This window comes from Triticum aestivum, chromosome 1B, assembly GCF_018294505.1.
Source record: "Triticum aestivum cultivar Chinese Spring chromosome 1B, IWGSC CS RefSeq v2.1, whole genome shotgun sequence".
NCBI classification, from domain to species: Eukaryota; Viridiplantae; Streptophyta; class Magnoliopsida; order Poales; family Poaceae; genus Triticum; species Triticum aestivum.
Window position 1 is genome coordinate 46,566,520 of NC_057795.1, and position 22,028 is coordinate 46,588,547.

At 45.2% G+C, this 22,028-nt stretch overlaps 1 protein-coding gene across 1 annotated transcript; it reads left to right on the forward strand.

The window, feature by feature from the left end:
• The first annotated feature begins 12,092 nt into the window (after nt 1–12,092).
• Nucleotides 12,093–16,229, forward strand: LOC123105967 (uncharacterized). The gene is made up of 6 exons (XM_044528149.1): nt 12,093–12,271; nt 12,397–12,485; nt 12,768–12,857; nt 12,978–14,849; nt 15,008–15,191; nt 15,288–16,229. The coding sequence occupies exons 1-6, from the start codon at nt 12,172–12,174 to the stop codon at nt 15,890–15,892; spliced, it is 2,940 nt and encodes a 979-aa protein (XP_044384084.1). The 5' UTR covers nt 12,093–12,171; the 3' UTR covers nt 15,893–16,229.
• The last annotated feature ends 5,799 nt before the right edge of the window (nt 16,230–22,028 follow it).

The following is a 22,028-nucleotide window of genomic DNA, read 5'->3' on the forward strand; positions in this document are numbered from 1 at the left end:
ACTAGTAAAAAAGTTAATTCGGTTGAAGAAATTTCTTCTTTGAGTGAAAAAGTTGATGCTCTTATGAAATTGGTTGCTAGTAAAAGTGCTCCTATTGATTTTAATGAGATTCCTTTGTCTACTTTGATTGAGAAAAATAGTGATGCCATAGATGTGAATTGTATTTCTCGCAATAATTTCAACAACAATGCTTATAGAGGTAATTTTAATCCTAGGACTTTTCCTACTAATTCCTATAATAATTATGGTAATTCCTATGGAAATAAATCTTACAATAATAATGGGAATACCTCTGATCTTGAGAATAATATTAAAGAATTTATCAACACACAAAAGGTTTCAACACTTCCATAGAAGAAAAGTTGAATAAGATTGATGATTTGTCTAGAAGTGTTGATAGAATTGCTCATGACGTGGAAAATCTCAAGATGAATTTTTTTGTGCCTAAAGTAGATGAATCAATTAAAGCTCTTTATGTTTCTATGGATGAAAGTAAGAAAAGAACCGCTATGCTTAGAGCTAAAAGAGAATTTTTAGAAAAAGCGTTTTTAGTGATTTCTTTCGCAAAAGTGATGAAGATCTTAAAATGATTGGTGTTTCTTCTATTGATTCTTTGTTTAATAAATTTAAGATTGATGAAAAAGGGACTGGAGAAGAGTCAACTTTAGTTAGAAGGCGTCCCTAAGATTCAGAGTGTGAAAATCTTGTTGAAAAATTTGATAAAAGTGGGTTTGAAGAGGTCAAGACTATAACTAGTGATGTGCCCACTATTTTGGATTACGAAGACTTTAATTATGATAGTTTATCTTTGGTTGATTGTATTTCTTTTTTGCAATCCATGATAAATTCACCCCATGCCTATGAACAAAATAAAGCTTTTACTAAACATATTGTTGATGCCATGATGAAAGCTTTTGAAGAAAAAATGGAATTAGAAGTTTCAATTCCTAGAAATTTGCATGATGAATGGGAACCTACTATCAAAGTCAAGATAAAAAATTATGAGTGTTTTGCTTTATGTGACTTGGGTGCTAGTGTTTATACAATTCCGAAATTTTTATGTGATGTGCTTGGTCTTACCGATATTGAAGAATGCTCTTTAAATTTGCACTTAGAGGATTCTACTATTAAAAAACCTATGGGAAGGATTAATGATGTTCTAATTCTTGCAAATAGGAATTATGTTCCCATAGATTTTATTGTTCTTGATATTGATTGCAATCCGTCTTGTCCAATTATTCTTGGTAGACCATTTTATGCACTATTGGTGCAGTGATTGATATGAAAGAAGGCAATATTAAGTTCGAATTTCCTTTGAAAAAGGGAATGGAACACTTCACTAGAAAAAGAATTAGGCCACCATATGAATCAATCATGAGGGCATCTTATGGATCTAGAACCAAAGATGTCAAAACTTAGATCCTATGTGTTATGCCTAGCTAGGGGCGTAAAACGATAACGCTTGTTGGGAGGCAACCAATGAATAAAATTTCTTTTTGCCTTTTGCTTTATGTTCTTTAGTGTTAACACAATTATGATAATGTTATGATTGTGTTTTTGTGTTTTAGTTAGTGTTTGTGCCAAGCAATGCCTTTGGGAAGACTTGGGTGAAAGTTTATTTGATCTTGCTGAAAAACAGAAACTTTTGCGCTCACGAGATTCGTTGTCATTTTTTACAGAAGCTCACAAAGTACTTCAAAGAGCGCCCCAAAGTTTCTACCAAAGATTCAAGACGAAAATGTGTGCCAACCCGTATGCATAAGTTCACAAGGTCACTGAACCCACAAGTTGATCACCAAAACATACATCAAGTAGATCACGTGAATATCCCATTGTCACCACAGATAAGCACATGCAAGACATACATCAAATGTTCTCAAATCCTTAAAGACTCAATTCGATAAGATAACTTCAAATGCTAATGGTACATACCCTCAGCCCCGAGGGTGAACTACTCCCTCCTCGTCATGCAGAGCGCCGGGATGATGAAGATGGCCACCGGTGATGGATTCCCCCTCCGCCAGGGTGCCGGAACGGGCTCCCGAGAGGTTTTTGGTGGCTACAGAGGCTTGCGGTGGTGAAACTCCCGATCTATTATGTTCCCTGATGTTTTAAGGGTATATGGATGTATATAGGCGAAGGAAGTCAGCCAGGGGAGCCACGAGGGGCCCACGAGGGTGGGGGCGTGCCTAGGGGGTAGGGTGCGCCCTGGACCCTCGTGGCCACCTCGTTGCTTCCCTGACGTCTACTCCAAGTCTCCTGGATTGCGTTTGTTCCACAAATAACTCTCCCGGAGGTTTCGTTCCGTTTGGACTCCGTTTGATATTCCTTTTCTGCGAAACACTGAAATAGGCAAAAAACAACAACTTGGACTGGGCCTCCGGTTAATAGGTTAGTCCCAAAAGTAATATAAAAGTGTATAATAAAGCCCATTAAACATCCAAAACAGATAATATAATGGCATGAATACTTCATAAATTATAGATATGTTGGAGACGTATCAAGTAGTTCTGTCAGTGAACACGTACTCAGAATGTCTGGGTACCATAACCACTTGACTCAGCTGGGAGTTAATCTTCCTGATGATAGTGTCATTGACAGAGTTCTTCAATCACTGCCACCAAGCTATAAAGGCTTCGTGATGAACTATAATATGCAAGGGATGAACAAGACAATTCTCGAGCTCTTCGCGATGCTAAAAGCTACGGAGGTAGAAATTAAAAAGGAGCATCAAGTGTTGATGGTCAACAAGACCACTAGTTTCAAGAAAAAGGGCAAAGGGAAGAAGGGGATCTTCAAGAAGAACGGCAAGCAAGTTGCTGCTCAAGGGAAGAAACCCAAGTCTGAACCTAAGCCTGAAACTGAGTGCTTCTACTGCAAATGGACTGTTCACTAGAAGCGAAACTGCCCCAAGTATTTGTCGGATAAGAAGGATGGCAAAGTGAAAGGTATATTTGATATACATGTTATTGATGTGTACCTTACTAATGCTCAGAGTAGTGCGTGGATATTTGATACTGGTTCTGTTGCTCATATTTGCAACTCGAAACAGGGGCTACAAATTAAACGAAGATTGGCTAAGGATGAGGTGACGATGCGCGTCAGAAATGGTTCCGATGTCAATGTGATCGCCGTCGGCACGCTACCTCTACATCTACCTTCAGGATTAGTTTTAGACCTGAATAATTGTTATTTGGTGCCAGCGTTGAGCATGAACATTATATCTGGATCTTGTTTGATGGGAGACGGTTATTCATTTAAATCAGAGAATAATGGTTGTTCTATTTATATGAGTAATATCTTTTATGGTCATGCACCCTTGTTGAGTGGTCTATTTTTATTGAATCTCGATCGTGGAGATACACATCTTCATAATATTGAAGCCAAAAGATGCAAAGTTGATAATGATAGTGCAACTTATTTGTGGCACTGCCATTTAGGTCATATCAGTGTAAAGCGCATGAAGAAACTCCATACTGATGGGCTTTTGGAATAACTTGATTATGAATCACTTGGTGCTTGCGAACCATGCCTCATGGGCAAGATGACTAAAACTCCGTTCTTCGAAACAATGGAATGAGCTACTAACTTATTTGAAATAATACATACCGATGTATGCGGTCCAATGAGTGTTGAGGCTCGTGGGGGTATCGTTATTTTCTTACCTTCACAGATGATTTGAGTAGATATGGGTATATCTACTTAATGAAGCATAAGTCTGAAACGTTTGAAAAGTTCAAAGAATTTCAGAGTGAAGTGAAAAATCATCTTAACAAGAAAATAAAGTTTCTACGATCTGATCATGGAGGAGAATATTTGAGTTACGAGTTTGGTCTTTATTTGAAACAATGTGGAATAGTTTCACAACTTACGCCACCTGGAACACCATAGCGTAATGGTGTGTCCGAACATCGTAACCATACTTTATTGGATATGGTGCGATCTATGATGTCTCTTACTGATTTACCGCTATCGTTTTGGGGTTATGCTTTAGAGACGGCTACATTCACTTTAAATAGAGCACCATCAAAATCTGTAGAGACGACGCCTTATGAACTGTGATTTGGCAAGAAACCAAAGTTGTTGTTTCTTAAAGTTTGGAGTTGCGATGCTTATGTGAAAAAGCTTCAACATGATAAGCTCGAACCCAAATCGGATAAGTGCGTCTTCATAGGATACCCAAAGGAAACTGTTGGGTACACCTTCTATCACAGATCTGAAGGCAAGATATTCGTTGCTAAGAATGGATCCTTTCTAGAGAAGGAGTTTCTCTCAAAAGAAGTGAGTGGGAGGAAAGTAGAACTTGATGAGGTAATTATACCTTCTCCCGAATTGGAAAGTAGTTCAGCACAGAAATCAGTTCCAGTAATTCCTACACCAATTAGTGAGGAAGCTAATGATGATGATCATGAAACTTCAGATCAAGTTACTACGGAACCTCGTAGGTCTTCCAGAGTATGGTCCACACCAGAGTGGTACGATAATCATATACTAGAAGTCATCTTACTAGACCATGATGAACCTACGAACTATGAGGAAGCGATGATGAGCCAAGATTCTGCGAAATGGCTTGAGGCCATGAAATCTGAGATGGGATCCCTATATGAGAACAAAGGGTGGACTTTGGTGGATTTGCCCGATGATTGGCAAGCCATAGAAAATAAATGGATCTTCAAGAAGAAGACTAACACTGACAGTAATGTTACTATCTACAAAGCTCGACTTGTTGCGAAAGGTTTTCGACAAGTTTAAGGAGTTGACTACGATGAGACTTTCTCACCCATAGAGATGCTTAAGTCTGTCCGAATCATGTTAACAATTGATGCATTTTATGATTATGAAATTTGGCAGATGGATGTCAAAACTGCATTCCTGAATGGATTTCTGGAAGAAGAGTTATATATGATGCAACCAGAAGGTTTTGTCGATTCAAAGGGTGCTAATAAAGTGTGCAAGCTCCAGCGATCCATTTATGGACTGGTGCGAGCCTCTTGGAGTTGGAATAAATGCTTTGATAGTGTGATCAAAGCATATGGTTTTATACAGACTTTTGGAGAAGCCTGTATTTACAAGAAAGTGAGTGGGAGCTCTGTAGCATTTATAATATTATATGTCGATGACATATTGTTGATTGGAAATGATACGGAATTTCTGGATAGCATAAAAGGATACTTGAATAAGAGTTTTTCAATGAAAGACCTCAGTGAAGCTGCTTACATATTAGGCATCAAGATCTATAGAGATAGATCAAGACGCAATTGGACTTTCACAAAGCACATACCTTGATAAAGTTTTGAAGAAATTCAAAATGGATCAGTCAAAGAAAGGGTTCTTGCCTGTGTTACAAGGTGTGAAGTTGAGTCAGACTCAATGCCCGACCACTACAGAAGATAGAGAGAAAATGAAAGTCATTCCCTATGCTTCAGCCATAGGTTCTATCATGTATGAAATGATGTGTACCAGACCTGATGTGTGCCTTGCTATAAGTATAGCAGGGAGGTACCAAAGTAATCCAGGGGTGGAGCATTGGACAACAGTCAAGAACATCCTGAAATACCTGAAAAGGACTAAGGATATGTTTCTCGTTTATGGGGGTGACAAAGAGCTTGTTGTAAATGGTTCGGTCGATGCAAACATTGACACTGATCCGGATGACTCTAAGTCGCAATCCGGATACGTATTTATATTGAAGGGTGGAGCTGTCAGTTGGTGCAGTTCCAAGTAGGGCGTCGTGGTGGGATCTACGTGTGAAGCAAAGTACATAGCTGCTTCAGAAGTAGCAAATGAAGGAGTCTGGATGAAGGAGTTCATATCTGATCTAGGTGTTATACCTAGTGCATCGGGTCCAATGAAAATCTTTTGTGACAATACTGGTGCAATTGCCTTGGCAAAGGAATCCATATTTCACAAGAGAACCAAACACATCAAGAGACTCTTCAATTCCATTCGGCATCAAGTCACGGAGGGACACATAGAGATTTGCAAGATACATACGGATCTGAATGTTGCAAACACATTGACTAAGCCTCTTCCACGAGCAAAACATGATCAACACCAAGACTCCATGGGTGTTAGAATCATTACTTTGTAATCTAGATTATTGACTCTAAGTGCAAGTGGGAGACTGAAGGAAATATGCCCTAGAGGCAATAATAAACTTATTATTTATTTCCTTATATCATGATAAATGTTTATTATTCATATTAGAATTCTATTAACCGGAAACTTAGTACATGTGTGAATACATAGACAAAACATAGTGTCCCTAGTATGCCTCTACTTGACTAGCTTGTTAATCAAAGATGGTTATGTTTCCTAACCATAGACATGTGTTGTCATTTGATAAACGGGATCACATCATTAGGAGAATGATGTGATGGACAAGACCCATCCGTTAGCTTAGCATTATGATCGTTACAGTTTCATTGCTACCGCTTTCTTCATGACTTATACATGTTCCTCAGACCATGAGATTATGCAACTCCCGAATACCGGAGGAACACCTTGTGTGCTATCAAATGTCACAATGTAACTGGGTGATTATAAAGATTCTCTACAAGTGTCTCCGAAGGTTTTTGTTGGGTTGGCATAGATCGAGATTAGGATTTGTCACTCCGTGTATCGGAGAGGTATCTCTGGCCCCTCTCGGTAATGCTCATCACTATAAGCCTTGCAAGAAATGTAACTAATGAGTTAGTTGCAGGATGAAGCATTACGGAACGAGTAAAGAGACTTGCTGTAACGAGATTGAACTAGGTATGATGATACCGACTACCGAATCTCGGGCAAGTAACATATCGATGACAAAGGGAACAACGTATGTTGTTATGCGGTTTGACCGATAAAGATCTTCGTAGAATATGTAGGAGCCAATATGAGCATCCCGGTTTTGCTATTGTTTATTGATCGGAGATGTGTCTCGATCATGTCTACATAGTTCTCGAACCCGTAGGGTCCGCATGCTTAACGTTTGATGATGATTTATATTATGAGTTATGTGTTTTGATGACCAAAGTTTGTTCGGAGTCTCGGATGAGATCACGGACATGCCGAGGAGTCTCGAAATGGTCGAGACATAAATATTGATATATTGGAAGGCTATATTCGGACATCGGAATGGTTTTGGAGAAGTTCGGGTATTTTTCGGAGTACCGGGAGGTTACCGGAATCCCCCGAGGAGTTGTTGGGCCTTAGTGGGCCTTAGTGGGAAGAGGAGGCAGCAGCCAGGAGGTGGACCCCCCCCCCCCAAGCCCAGTCCGAATTGGACAAGGGGTTGGGGCACGGTCCCCCTCTCCCTTACTTTCCCCCTCTCCTTTGGGTGGAATCCTACTAGGACTTGGAGTCCTAGTAGGACTCCCCTCTCCTGGCGCGCCTAGCATAGGTCGGCTAGCCTCCCCCTCCCTCCTTTATATACGGGGGCAAGGGGGGCACTCCAGGACATACCAAGTTTTTCCTTAGCCGTGTGTGGTGCCCCTTTCCACAGTTACACACCTCGATCATATCGCCGTAGTGCTTAGGCGAAGCCCTGCGCGGGTAACATCATCATCACCATCACCATGCTGTCATGCTGACGGAACTCACCCTCATCCTCAACTGGATCAAGAATACAAGGGACGTCATCGTACTAAACGTGTGCTGAACGCGGAGGTGTTGTACGTTCGGTGCTTGGATCAGTTGGATCACGAAGACGTTCGACTACATCAACCACGTTAACTAAACGCTCCCGCTTTAGGTCTACGAGGGTACGTGGACACACTCTCCCCTCTCGTTGCTATGCATCTCCTAGATAGATCTTGCGTGATTGTAGGAAAATTTTGAAATTACCACATTCCCCAACAGATATATCTTTTGGCACTCAACTCGCGGATTCTCGAGGTGACACTGGGGTAATCTATGCATAGGGGTTGATGCACGTTCTTCTCTTTGTTTCTCTGGTAGAAATATTGGGGCACTCCTTGAGGTTCTTTGTGTTGGATTGAGTATTATGAATCTGAATTTGCTTTGGTGTTATTTTAGTACGAACTCTTGGATAGATTGATCGGAAAGAATAGCTTTGAGGTGGTTCCGTACCCTACAAACATTTTCTTCTTATGTTCTTCACTAGATAGGAACTTTGGAGTGATTCTTCATTGCACGTTGAGGGGTTATATGATCCAATTATATTAGCACTGCTGAGAGATTGCACTAGCGAAAGTATAGACCCTAAGCCCGCCTCATTTTCAAGCATTGCTATATCGTTTGTGCTCCATTTTATCAATTGCTACCTTGCTATTTTTTATTGTTCCTATTACAAAAAAAATCAATATCTACCATCATTACTACGCTTTTATTACCATCTCTTCACTGAACTAGTGCACCTGTACAAATTACCATTGTATTTGGTGTGTTGGGGACACAAGAGACTTTTTATTATTTGGTTGCAGGGTTGTTTAAGAGAGACCATCTTCATCCTACGCCTCCCACAGATTGATAAACCTTAGGTCATCCACTTGAGAGAAATTTTCTACTGTCCTACAAAACTCTGTGCTTGAAGGCCCAACACGAGTCTAAAAGAACAAGTTGTGTAGTAGACATCAGCTATCCATTCCCCATGGGGCGACATCTATTTTCTCTACTCTTGAGGATTGGTGGAACTCTAATACCCTTGGCCGGGATGCGACTGCTCGCATGAGGTTCGGTCAAGTGTCCACCTATGTGCTTTGGAATGTTTGGAAGGAGCGGAATAGATGGATCTTCAATGATGTTCATCATGTGGACTATGCCACTTTTGAGAACGGACATGCCAAATATGGTGGCCATAAGGAGGTAGTGATGGTGTTTGACACTAGTCCTAGTCTTACCGAGGTTGTGATAGAGCTCCAAATCAAGTTGAATTGGATGGATGAAAGTGATTTAGTTGACTTGATCAGATGGTATAATGTCGGGTTCAAACAAAACACTCGTTGGAGACAATGCATCTCGTCTTCGAGTTCCATTGGCAAGCATGTAAGGTGAGTGTGTTGGCCTCACAAGATAAGTCTTGAGTTATTTTCCACAAAGAAGGTTGCTTCTTGGTTACACATTGAATTGAATCAGCGTGCATCCTCATGTGATGCTACTAGACCGGTTTGAGATGATCCACATGTAGACCTAGAGACCGATGTGTATGACACAATAATGAGCCAATCTTTGAACCTGGTTCGGCATGACCAATATGATTGTCATGACTTGGACATGGAGGGTGATGAGTCCGAGGGTGATGAATATGAGGCTTATCTTCATGTCAATTTGGCGATGTGGAGGAAAATTGCACAGAATAGGACATGGACCATGACATTCCATACAAATGATCCTATGCGGGGGACTCCGAGGATGAAGGCCCGGATGAAGAAAGAGACCAGGATGGTTGGACGACAAAAGAAGCCGAAGCTTACAAGAATGTAACAGGCTAAGATCATCGACATCATTGTCCTGTGATCTAAGCCTCGCCAATAAGACTATTGTTGATGGTGGCACAAGTAAAATTCTTGCACCAAGTCTATCTTCCAAGTAATATAACGACCCAAATGTGTATGGTATTAGTGAAGGAACAATCTTTGACACCTTGGCAGAAGTTCAGATGTGGTGCAAGGACCACACGGTCAAGTACGATCGACCATTCAAGGTGGAGAAGTCAAACTTCACATGGTCAGATGTGGGGAATACAAGAATAATTGTCCGTGGGTTGTCCGTGCAAGATCTATCAAAGGCGGGCCAAAATGGAAGATTACAAAAAGTTCCGTGTTTCATCACCGACTAGTGGCAAGGATATCAATGATGTTGGTGTAAAGGATGATCACCGTCAATTGACCTCCAAATTCACCACATAAAGATTTTCCGCCTCCATAAAGGTACTCCCAACATATCCCATTAAGGCGTTGATAAAGATAGTGAAGGAGGTCTTCAGGTACATGGTGAAGTACAAAAAGGCATGGAAGGTGGTTGGGAAGAATCATACAAAGGGCTCCCTATGGTGTTGAAAGCGATGGCAGCAACAAATCCGGGCATGTACTATGTGGTGGAGCCCCTTCGCTTGACAACCCGGACATACAACAACGCCCCTACTGCATGCCTCATAGAACTACACAGACAAGAGAAATATGTTACAAAGTAGAAACAAATTATATATTGTGAAGAAACTATGCACAACTAGTTACCCAACGGTACAAATAAGCTAGTGTCGCGATACCCCAATTGAGTCTATGTCCCACCCAGAAAACAATTGAAGACATATCAAGGAAGCATTCATGCCACTGCTGTTAGAAAAAAGAACCCAGATGATTACATATCACAAGTATGCTCGGGCATACTGCTGCACCATTTCACTATCTTCCTCAACATCAACCAAGCACTCCCCAAAGTTCTCAGCAATCCAATGATAAGTTGCACCGACTGACTTCCCTTGCACTCGACTTCTTCCCCGATGAGTCCCACCATAATGTAACGTCATCCCTCAGAGTCTATACTAAAACAAACATGATCTCCTTTTTATATAAAGGAAGTGCCAGGGTCATTGAAACATCCTACAATGTCACGGTCATCTGCCCACAATGGAAAACTATGTGTCTCAGGACGCCATCGGTCAACGAGTGACATGATTGCACAAGGTTCATCTTCGGCGTCGAACAAGACATGAGTGTGATAAAAGGGAGAAATACAGTCTTTCGGATCTACTTCATGTATCGCTCGTCATACTTCATCTGATCATGAACCCCAATGGACCTTGGGTGAAGCTAGTAAAAACCCTTCCTTCCACCGCCATATACCGTGCATGGTGCAATTATCGTACGACTCATTGATAAGAAACATCCTACAAAATTGCAATGTATCATAAGCCATGTTGTTATTGTGCAAATAAATATCATGCAAATATCCATACAAGTGCAAATATCCACACACTAAATTTTGTATACAGAGAATGGATACACACATGTACAACTAAATACATACGCGCTAATATCCACACTGCAAATAGATACACACATTTGCAAATATCCATACACTAAATCTTGCATACACCAAATATGCACAAATCATTAGGGAAAACCATGCCAAATTTAGTACGAACCCTACCCTAACCTAAAAACTATAAGACCAACTATACCTACCATACCCCTAACCCTAGCATACAAATCCTATACCATACCTATCAAATCCCTAACCTATCATACACATATCCAATGTTTTTTTTTCTAAAAAAGGACGAATTCGGGTTTTACCAATGTCGAGATTCCAATCAATTAAGAAAGAAAAACAGAGAAGAGTACCTTGAGGGTCCGAAGGGAAAGAGGACCCACCATTCTTGAGCTCAGATCCACAAGATTTGGCGGGGGAAGAGAAAGAGGCAAGGGGGAGCCAGGGACGAGAGTAACGGAGGGAAGTAGAATAACAGAGAGTTGGGTTGGGTTGGGACGCCTCGGCGGGGGCTCGTGTTTTCTTCAATCAAACCGTATGGCGCCCTGGTTTGGCAGGCCGACGTCGCACGGTCAACTCTGACCGCATGACGCCCTTGACCCGGGCATCGTTCTACTATCTGGCATGGCGCCCCGGGGCAGGGCGTCATAAAAGCGGTGATATTTTGAAGTATTTTCAAACCCGGTTCATTTTGTCTGCAAGTTTTCGAAAAAAAAGTTAAATTCGTCGTTTTTCACCGACTCCCACACCTTGGTGCGGCAGAAAAAAAGGAAAAAGAAATCCGGAGCCGTGGACGCAACGGCGTGGCGTGTTGTGCAGCCTCGCCTCGCTGGGAGTGCGCATGCTCATCACTGTGCGCGAGACTAGACCAGGGTGTGGGCCCTCGGCCTTCGCGCCTCGTGCCCACAGCCTTTTCAAACTCGAACCCCCCACGCCCACCGCCCTCCGCTCCCCAACCCCACCCCACACTCACACCCTCCTCCTTCGCTGACACTCCGGCCCGCTCCTCCTCCGCCCCACACGCAGCGACACGGTGCGTGTACATCCCCCTGTACCATCCCAGCCCGCTCTGCTCGCACCGCCCGGCCATGCCTATGCGGGGGACCCACCGCCCCTGCGACGGCCGCAGTTCAAATCCTCTTGAACGAGAGAGAGAGAGAGAGAGAGAGAGAGAGCAGAAGCCCAGTCCAAAAAGGTCTCAGAGCGGAAAAGGGGGGAGCTGACCAGGCGAGCGAGGCGATGCTGCGCGGCGGCGCCGGATCACGAGGAGGAGGAGCTGCTCCGGCGGCGGCGGCGAAGCCCCCTCGCTGCCCTCACCCCCGCCCCGCGTCGCGCCGAGGTGAGCGGCGGCGCCTCATCCGCACGGCTACTTTGTTGGTTGGCCAGGGTCTCTGTTCTTGCTTCCATTTTTTTTTTCTCTCCTCCGATTTAAATCCGCTTTTTGTTGTTGTCGCGGTTGCGCAGCGCGAGGGACGACCGCCGCTCCGGAGCCGAAGGGCGTCGCCGTCTCGGTGCTGGAGGATCCGGTGGTGTCTTCCGTCGAGGAATCCTCTGTAAGCAGCCCGTCTCGCCCCCCTTTCCTCATCTTTGAGCTGCTGCTGCTCTTATTTCGTAGCTAAGATTCTGTTAATTGGTCGATCTCTCTTGACCTTGCGAGATTCATTAGTATCTTCCGAAATGAAGATTCAAATTTCTAGTCCAGAATTTTCGAAATATAAATAAATAATGAGCTTGCTTCATTTTTTAATAATAGATTTGAATGAATGCCGCTCGGCGGTTGACTATTTCTGATATGCTTTGACCATGGGTCCTGATGCTTCCGATGTTTCAACCAGTTCACATTTGAGTTCAAGAGAGGGTCCAAGAGGGCGAGGAAGGGGATGCCGCCTGCACAAGTGCATAGGGGCAAAGAGAACTGGGGAGTGGTAAGGCGAATCTAAGTTTCCACAAGTGCTCATTTCCATACAAATCTCGCTGCTGTATGAGAGCTCCTACGGTCCTAACCTCCTGAACCTGTGGTGTTGTGTGTTTCCTCTGTTTCGCAGGGAGTCACTAACAAACAGAACATGGCTGCTGCAAAGTCACACTTGACGAAAGAGGGGCCAGAGGAGGTGGAGTTCACTCACTGCGCGCCCAGTATCGTGGCGAGGCTGATGGGTCTCGAGACCGTGCCGAGGTCCAAGAAGGTTCTTGACCGGTGTCAGAGTGACATCCAGAGTAATCCACGGCTGAAGTTGTCCGGACGTGTTGACGAAGTGGCCCGGGTTTCATGCGAGGATCGGCCATGCCGGAGCAGTGGCGATGAGCTGCCAGAACTGAAGGATGTTTTCGAGGTGACTGAGATGGAGAACATGGCAATGCGCAAGGCGTCGCAGTCATGCGACGAGAGGCCACGCCCAAGAAGCAACGATGCTGATCTTGAGTTTGTGAGGCAGAAGTTCTTGGATGCAAAGCGCCTTTCCACCGACGAAGGCCACAGGAATTCTAAGGAGTTTGGTGAGGCACTTGAGATACTGTACTCCAAAAAGGATGTTTTCCTTGAAATCCTTCAGGAGAGCAGTATTGCCTTGTCAGGATTCCCAGGGCACACCCTTGGTTACAGTGGTTTGCAGTGCTCCCCCCATGCGAGTAATGGTGCCGGTGCGCAATCGTTTGGGCAGGACAACCTTTGCAGAATGGAAGTTGACAGTGAGTCCGAGGGTCCTCTTTCTGGTGTGCATTTCGAAGAAACTTCAGATGTGTCATTGGAGCATTCGGCACCAAAAGGGAGCAGCCGTTCACGGAGGCCCTCGCAAATTGTTGTTCTGAAACCAGACCCTCAGAGGAGAAGTTCGACACCGGTTATAGAAAGCCAAGAAACATCGCAGTTTGGTCAGTGGACTGGTGCACGATGGTTGAAGCCCCCACGCCATAGTACGCATAAGCAAGATAGCATACATTCTATGGCACATGGCAGTCTTCAAGTTACAGAGCCAGAAGGAGATACACCTGAACAGAAGCTTAGAATACAAACCTCTAGAAGAGGTAGCAGGAAGAAACCATCTGAGAATGAGCGCTACCTTGGAGTTGGCTGTCAAAGGGAAAAGGCTGCTTCCACTTCTCATGATGAGACTTCGTCAATTTCTTCATCCACGCATTCTGCTGGATCATCGGTGAGCAGAAAGGCCAGAAAGCACCTCTCTGAAAGATGGCAAATGGCCTGCCAATCCAAAGCTGAAAATCCAGTTCCTACTGATACAAGAACATTAGGTGAGATGCTTGAACTGACTGCTAGAGATGCAACGAAGGTAACCACCCAAAAGCGTTTGTCAGATTCAAATACCAATTCCAGTAATGCGCAAGAGATGCCGGCCAGCCCTCTTGGTATTAGCAGCAAAGATGGTTGGAAGACAGGGATTTACCGTGGCGATAATCCAAGAAGTGGCATATCAAGGAATTTTCCCAGGTCCAAGTCTCTCCCAACCTCATCTACCACTGTTGCAAAATTACCGGGCAGGAGGCGCTCTGCACCTAACTTGCCCATTCTGAAGGATATATTGAATACACCCACTGATGATACTGGAAATGGACTTCTCAGGAAGAGATTACCAATCAGAAAAGCCAAGCAGAATGGGCGAGTTATCGTTCATGTAGGAAAGGAAAATATGCTACCTGAGAAAGAGATTTATGTAACTTCAGAGAGAACAAGACACAGTATCTGCACTTCCGATTTACCCAGGACAAGCAACATATATGATGAGCATCCAGGTGATGTTATCTGTAATGAGGATCACACAGCAATTGATTTGGCTATTCCACATGATGATGTGCGAAATTCGAAAGGTCAGGCAGGGTGGACAGAGCAAAAGCTAGCAACACCGTTACCAGAGCCAGAAGAAGACACTGTAATTCATAATCACGATAACATAACATTGAAGGTACACAATGCATTACAATTTTTTTTGTTATTTATTAAGTAATGTGCCATTATTCTGTTGTCAATGTTAGTTTGTCAAGAACTATAAGCTCTGTTATGAATTGTTCAGTTCTGAGACTACTGCTATCTCATTATCAAAACTGTAACATTTGGTTTCAGGAGGTGAAAAGCCAACTAATGGAGAGTGACATTGCTGAAATTGATCACCAAACAGTAAAATCTGCTTATTCTGTAAGCGCTGAGAGTTGTGAATGCTCAAGTCCAACTGCTTCATCGCAACAAAGTTCTGGAGAAGAGGCTACTTATTCTGGAATCTTCAAAAGTGTCAATGATGGTATTCAAGGCAAGCATACCAAAACCAAGTCTGACTCTTCTGCACTTACTATGATTTATATTCTTATCAGTAATCTTTTACTCCCATTTCATCTCATAAATGCAGGACTCAGAGCTCAACTTAAGATGCTGAAGATGGGCGACCAAGTTGATACACGCAGAGATGATTCGGATGCATACTCAAGCGATGAGTGCGATGATACAAACATTTCAGATTACCAGGTGAAGGAAGAGCAGCTACCCATATTTAAGGATGAGGAGGACAGGGACTGCACTTATGTCCAGGAGATGCTTGGCACTGCGTGTGGCTTTCCAGTCTACCCAGAGCAGTGGCAGTTCAGCTCAGATGTGTTCGTATGGCTGGAAAACAAGTACAGCAAGCTGCTCCTGTGGTCGAAATCAGACAGGAAGCTTCTTTTCGATCTCGTCAACTCAATCTTAGCTGACATGACGGCTCCCGGCAGCAGCCTGTGTTCAAAAATCATGATGAACTCCTGGCCTCAAATGGATTGGATAAAGTTAGCTGAAAATGTCTGGCAAACGGCAGTATTCATGCGAAGGAACCATCAGCCATTTGATCTGGACAGTGTCGAGCCTTTGCCCCTGGATCATCACCCTGAGCTTGAAATGTCCGGAGCAGACATTGCTGAAATGATACGTGACGATGTTCTAGAAGAGCTTGTGGCCGAACTTGTGTCGCACATCGACTGAAACTCTAGGGGACCTGTAGTGGTTCAGATATTTGACCAGGTAATGTACATAGCCTGCTGCAAATTACTTATTTGCGAGTCGGGTTACTACGATGTAAGATTTGGGGGAGATGGCTTCATGTAGAACATATGGACTCTATATATGCCGGTGGAATACTTCCCCTGCTTTTGCATTAACTCCTTTATTCATGCTTCAGTTACATATTTCCCCATAGTTTTCCTTTATTTAATTTGGATTCAAACTGGGATCGGAAGCTAGCTGCCTTGGCCCAATTCACTGCTTTGCAATAATGATCCATTTGAGCAAACTATCCAAGAGGAAAACACAAATATTCTGAATTTTGGTCTTTGTTTTGTGCATCATTTGTCGTGTAACAAGTGATCCATTTTTTCTTTGATACTTTTGTTTCATTTCATTCTTGTTTGTCATTCATGCATACAATGTTCAATTACTCAGTTCAGTTACAAGGCCAAGGTAAGCGAAAACAGAATCTGAGACAATAGTGTTTACTGACAGAAGGCACTTTTTATGTTGCTAAGCTAAAGTAGCCCTAGATTAAGGCTGAATAGTAGCGCCATGACATAAGTTATCAAAGCTAGCCATAACTTTTTTCTTACCCTCAACAGTATCATGACGTTCATAAACTGTGCAAATATGTACATAAAAAGGTATACTCATGCTAATAACCGAGTCCTTGGCAGAATTGGTCAAACGATGGGGAGAATTTGGATGTCAAAAGGTATACTCATGTTAATACTTCACACAAAAGGTGTGAATTGATTTGTATGACATTAGCACGTGGGCAATCAAATTCTTGGAATCCTAGTAAACCTTTTCAAGAACCTTTTAGAAATTCTACACATATGCGTTCAGCGTTCTGACCGTCAATTCATATTGGATACATGAAATCCAACATCTTTTTTTTTTTTCAAAAAGGGGGACTCCCTGGCCTCTGCATCAGAACGATGCATACGGACACATTTATAGATAAAAAGAGGTTCAACAAGGTCTTAAGGTCTTGAAACAAATAAAAAACGGCAAGCTCACACGGAGCCACAACGCCAAGAACAAAAGGCCCAAAAGCTACAACCGGCTGGCATAACAAAAGATAGGTAAACTAATCGCCTATCCTATTACATGACCGTCATCCAAACCGGTTGAAGATATCCCGCGCTACCATCTCCCACCGGGCAGATCCAGTAACCAAACGCTCCCTGGCCTCCGTCGGAGTGAGTAAGGACCACATACGGATCAGCGCAGTAGTTCGGAATAAAACCTGCAAAAAATGAATAGTTGTTGTTTTGCTAAAAGTCAAATCATTTCTGCAGTTCCAAATTGCCCATAACAACGCGCATACTCCTACACGAATGTGTCTAGCTGTTTCGGATTCTATCCCAACAAGTCACGTTCCAAATAACGTACTGTCCGAATTCGGGGGAGTAATGTTAAAGGCAATGTGCACGGTGCGCCACAGCACTCTCGTCAATGGACAATCAAAGAAGAGGTGCTTGATAGTCTCGTCCCGATCACAAAAAATACACCTAGTAGATCCTGTCCAGTTACGCTTAACCAAATTATCCTTTGTTAAGATTACTTGTTTATGCACAAACCACATAAACATTTTAATCTTCAAAGGAACTTTCACTTTCCAAACATGTTTGGAGCTAGGAATAACACTAGAGTTAATGACATCGATATACATCGACTTGATTATGAATTAAAGACGGAGATCAGGGTCATATGCTCCTGGCCATTTAGGTCTGGGAGTTTGAACTGGTGCATCATGGCTCCCTTGCATCGGCATAACAGTAGGCACAGGGGTGCTAACATGAGCAAAAACTAATCTTCAGCCTCCTTCATATCACCAATTCCTTGATACCTACCGTGCCTACCAATATATGTTTGTTTCTTTGTGACACATGTAGCTGGATCCATCTTCTCTTATATCTAAAGAAATTCACCACGGGTCTAGTGCCGCGAGTAGAACTGCTAGATATGGAAGCCGAGGCTAATGCCAGATGGTCGCTTAAATAGCATTGGCATGGCACTCATCAGTGTATGGTGTGCTCCGTACAAGAGACTACGGCATCACGTGGAGAAAATCTTTTTCAGTACAATACAACTGATATGATAAATTATCTACGTGTGGCACGGATCATGTGTCTCTACGGATGCAGAAAGGTAGAGAAGGCCTAGCTAATTTCTTTTTGAGGAAAGATGGCCTAGCTTCTTTTTTTTTTCGAAAAAACTTCCAATCTATTCATCTTCAATCATGGCAGTATAACAAACACCAGAAATAAAAATTACATCCAGATCCGTAGACCACGTAGCGACGGCTACAAGCACCGAAGCGAGCCGAAGGCGCGCCGCCGTCATCGCTCCTCTATCATCGGAGCAGGGCACAAATTGTAGTAGTAGACAGTCGGAAAGTCGTCGTGCTAAGGCCCCATAGGACCAGCACCCCAGAACAACAACCGCCACCGATGAAAAATAACGTAGATCGGAAGGATCCAAATCGAAGACACACGAACATAGACGAACAGCGACCAGATCCGAGCAAATCCATCAAAGATAGATCCGCCGAGAAACACCTCCACACGCCTACCAACGATGCTAGACGCACCGCCGGAATGGGGGCTAGGCAGGGAGACCTTTATTCCATCTTCAGGGAGCCGCCGCCGTCTCGCCTTCCTGAGTAGGACACAAACCCTAACAAGATTGAAAAAAACGACTAAAAACGGAGCCCTCCAGCCGGCCCTTGCCAGGATCCACCGCACCTCCATGGCCCTAGGGCCACCGGAGACGGAGTTATTTACCCAAAACCACCACATTATGGGCTAGGGCAACAGACCAGTACCACATTTGAGGCAGGGCACAAAAAACCACCAAAATTGCGTCTAATCTGTAACACGGAGCACTGATTGTCTGATAAGCATGCGAAAATAGTGAAACTGACAAGTTGGGCCCACCTGCCAGGCTGACGTGTCATGCTTGTGTGGACAATATGCTGAGTTGGACAAGAGACCCACCCGTAAGTGACTCATCTATTTGTCTCTTTTTTTTTCTTGTGGGCATTTCAACAAACAGGTAATGGGCTTATCAGCACACTGGGCGCCGCCGGTGCGGCTCGCCGCCCTTGCTGGTCGACGGCCATCTGAGAGCTGGCCGCCGATGTCAAGCTGCTGGAGCTCCCCTCGCTGCCCCTTTGTTTTTCTCCTCTTTCTTCCTCCCAGATTTCCCTCTCTCTCAAACATGAGCAAACTGCCATTCCCGCGCCATGGATGAACTCGACCTTACCACGCCGCCCCGACATCGCCGAGCTGCCCCGGCCCTCTGCTGCGCCTGGATCCAACGAGTTTCGGCCGGGAACTTGTGCTCGCGGCGACCGCAGAGGCCCTGGTTGTGACCGTACAGAGGGGGGAGGGGCGCCGTGGTGGAGTGCCCTAGTCGTGTCCGTGCGCACGGTGCCCGCCAGGAGGCCCTGGCCACGCGCGCCGCCATGGTGCGCTCTGTCCACGCCCGTGCTCGCGGCTCATGCATGGAGGCCTTGGCCGAGCGCGCTGTCGTGGAGCGCCGTGGCCATGCCCCGTGGTCGCCGCGCCCGACGGGAGGCCATGGCCACCCCCGTGCTCTGCTCGTCCGCCAGGAGGGTCTGGTCGCGCCCGACGAGAGGTCATGGACACCCCCGTGCTCTGCTCGTCCACCAGGAGGGCCTGGTCGCGCCCAACAGGAGGCCATGGTCACCCCCGTGCTCTGCTCGTCCGCCAGGACGGCCTGGTCGCACTCGTCGGGAGGCCATGGCCACCCCCGTGCTCTGCTCGTCCGCCAGGAGGGCCTGGTCGCGCCCGACGGGAGGCCATGGCCACCCCCGTGCTTTGCTCGTCCACCAGGAGGGCCTGGTCGCGCCCAACGGGAGGCCATGGTCACCCCCGTGCTCTGCTCGTCCGCCAGGAGGGCCTGGTCGCACTCGTCGGGAGGCCATGGCCACCCCCGTGCTCTGCTCGTCCGCCAGGAGGGCCTGGTCGCGCCCGACGGGAGGCCATGGCCACCCCCGTGCTCTGCTCGTCCACCAGGAGGGCCTGGTCGCGCCCAACGGGAGGCCATGGTCACCCCCGTGCTCTGCTCGTCCGCCAGGAGGGCCTGGTCGCACTCGTCGGGAGGCCATGGCCACCCCCGTGCTCTTCTCGTCCGCCAGGAGGGCCTGGTCGCGCCCGACGGGAGGCCATGGACGGCGGGGAGGATCGCCGGGGTGGGGTGGCTTGCCGAGGTAAGGCTCTGGCGGCGGCGCTGGAGAGAGAGGGGGTGAATAAGACAGAGGCTGACAGGTGGGGCCTTTGGCCACCTCAACAAATTATCCAGGTAGGCGTGCCACATCGGCCGGCCATATGGGCCCAACCGGTCAGATTCGCTGTCTTCGTGACCGAATTCAAGCATCAGTGCTCCGTGTTACAGATTAGGCGCAATTTTGGTGGTTTTTTGTGCCCTGCCTCAAATGTGGTGCCGATTTGTTACCCTAGCCCATAATGTGGTGGTTTTGGGTAAATAACTCCCGGAGACGAGGCGGACCTGCGCCGGCGCCGGCGAGAGGCACGAACCCTAACTTCCTTTCTTGGAGGAGGAGGAGGAGGCGGAGCCCTGGCTTTAGGTACGGAGAGTAGGAGATGTTCACATGCGAGGGCCTAGCTATTTTGATAAAACAAATTGACTCAAACATAAGAACTGCAAATAATTTTCGTTTCTTTGTGGTGGAACACCATTAGCAGTTTCTCAGATTTCATCTCAGCTATCGTGTATTACTACAAATATTCTTCCTAATGTTCTAAAGTTCTTTTTTAGATAAAAGGCACAAGTTGCGCTCGGCTTTAATAAATTAATAAAGCCAATAGGGGCTACGCTTCAGACAAAGTCTTACAACAAAGAAACAAGTACCACACAGAACAAACACAGAGCAATATTTAAACTACGTTAAGACGACGCCTGCTCTAGGAACAACGTTGATGTTCGCTCTCCCATTGCTTGCATGAACTTCCTTGTGGCTTGACGCGCTGCAGCAGAAATCAAGCCGCATCCACGTCCTACCTCTTCCCCAGAGGTCTCTATTGCTGCAAAAGGAGATGCCATTTGAAATTGTAGTCAGCCGGGTGTTTAAGGATTTTGTTTTCGAAAGTGAGCTTGTCGCGGCATGTCCATAGCGCCCAAGCCATCGCCATGAAAGCTTACGTTGATGGCCTGAAATAGAACCAAGAAGCTGGAGCATGTCGAGGTATGAGCGGGGATCCAAACTACATCTTAGCCCCTGGCGGACGCAATTCCATAAGAACATTGCCGGAGGGCATTTGAAAAGGTTGTGGTCCGCATCCTCTGTAGCATCCCACAAGGTACATTTGCCGTTATCCGAGCCGTGTCTCTGAAGAATGTTTTTGACCTGACGGGAGCCTATCCTTGCTGGCTTGCGAGGAAGATTTTAGCTTTGAGCGGGACAGCCGCAGCCCAAAGCGGTTTGGCGAACGGTACCCGAGGTCCTCGGATAAGTTTTTTTTTTTTACAAATCAAGAGCTTTATTACTCGATTAGAAGGATTACATGGGAGCTGAATACAATTAGCTAAGAAAGGACGCATATAATTTATCCACAAACATCTCCTCCTCTTTTGTGGCTTGCTTTGCACACCGATGGGCCGCTTCATTGGCTTCCCTTTGCACAAACACCAGACCACATCTCATAAATCCTCCTAAAAGCTCTTTGATTTCATGGCAAACAACTGCATTCGCTGCTCTCTCTGAAAGTTCGAGTTGCACATCCTAACCATCTCTTGAGCATCACTTTCAACACGTATCCGTGAGTACCCCATGTCTTTGGCTAGTTGAACCCCGTCCCGGATAGCGTATGGCTCCATTGTTTGGGCACTTGATGCAAAACGATACCACAAGGCTTGCGCTCTAATTAGGTTGCACTCTGAACCTCGGACCACCAGACCTGTGCTTCCGCACCCTGCCTGCTCAAGAAATGCCACATCCACATTGATTTTCAGGGTCCCTTGTTCCTGTTGAATATATGAGCAAATTACTACGAGTTTTAATCTGAATAAACAGAAGATAAATCATAACAGCACTAGCAGAGATTAAACTGATCATGCG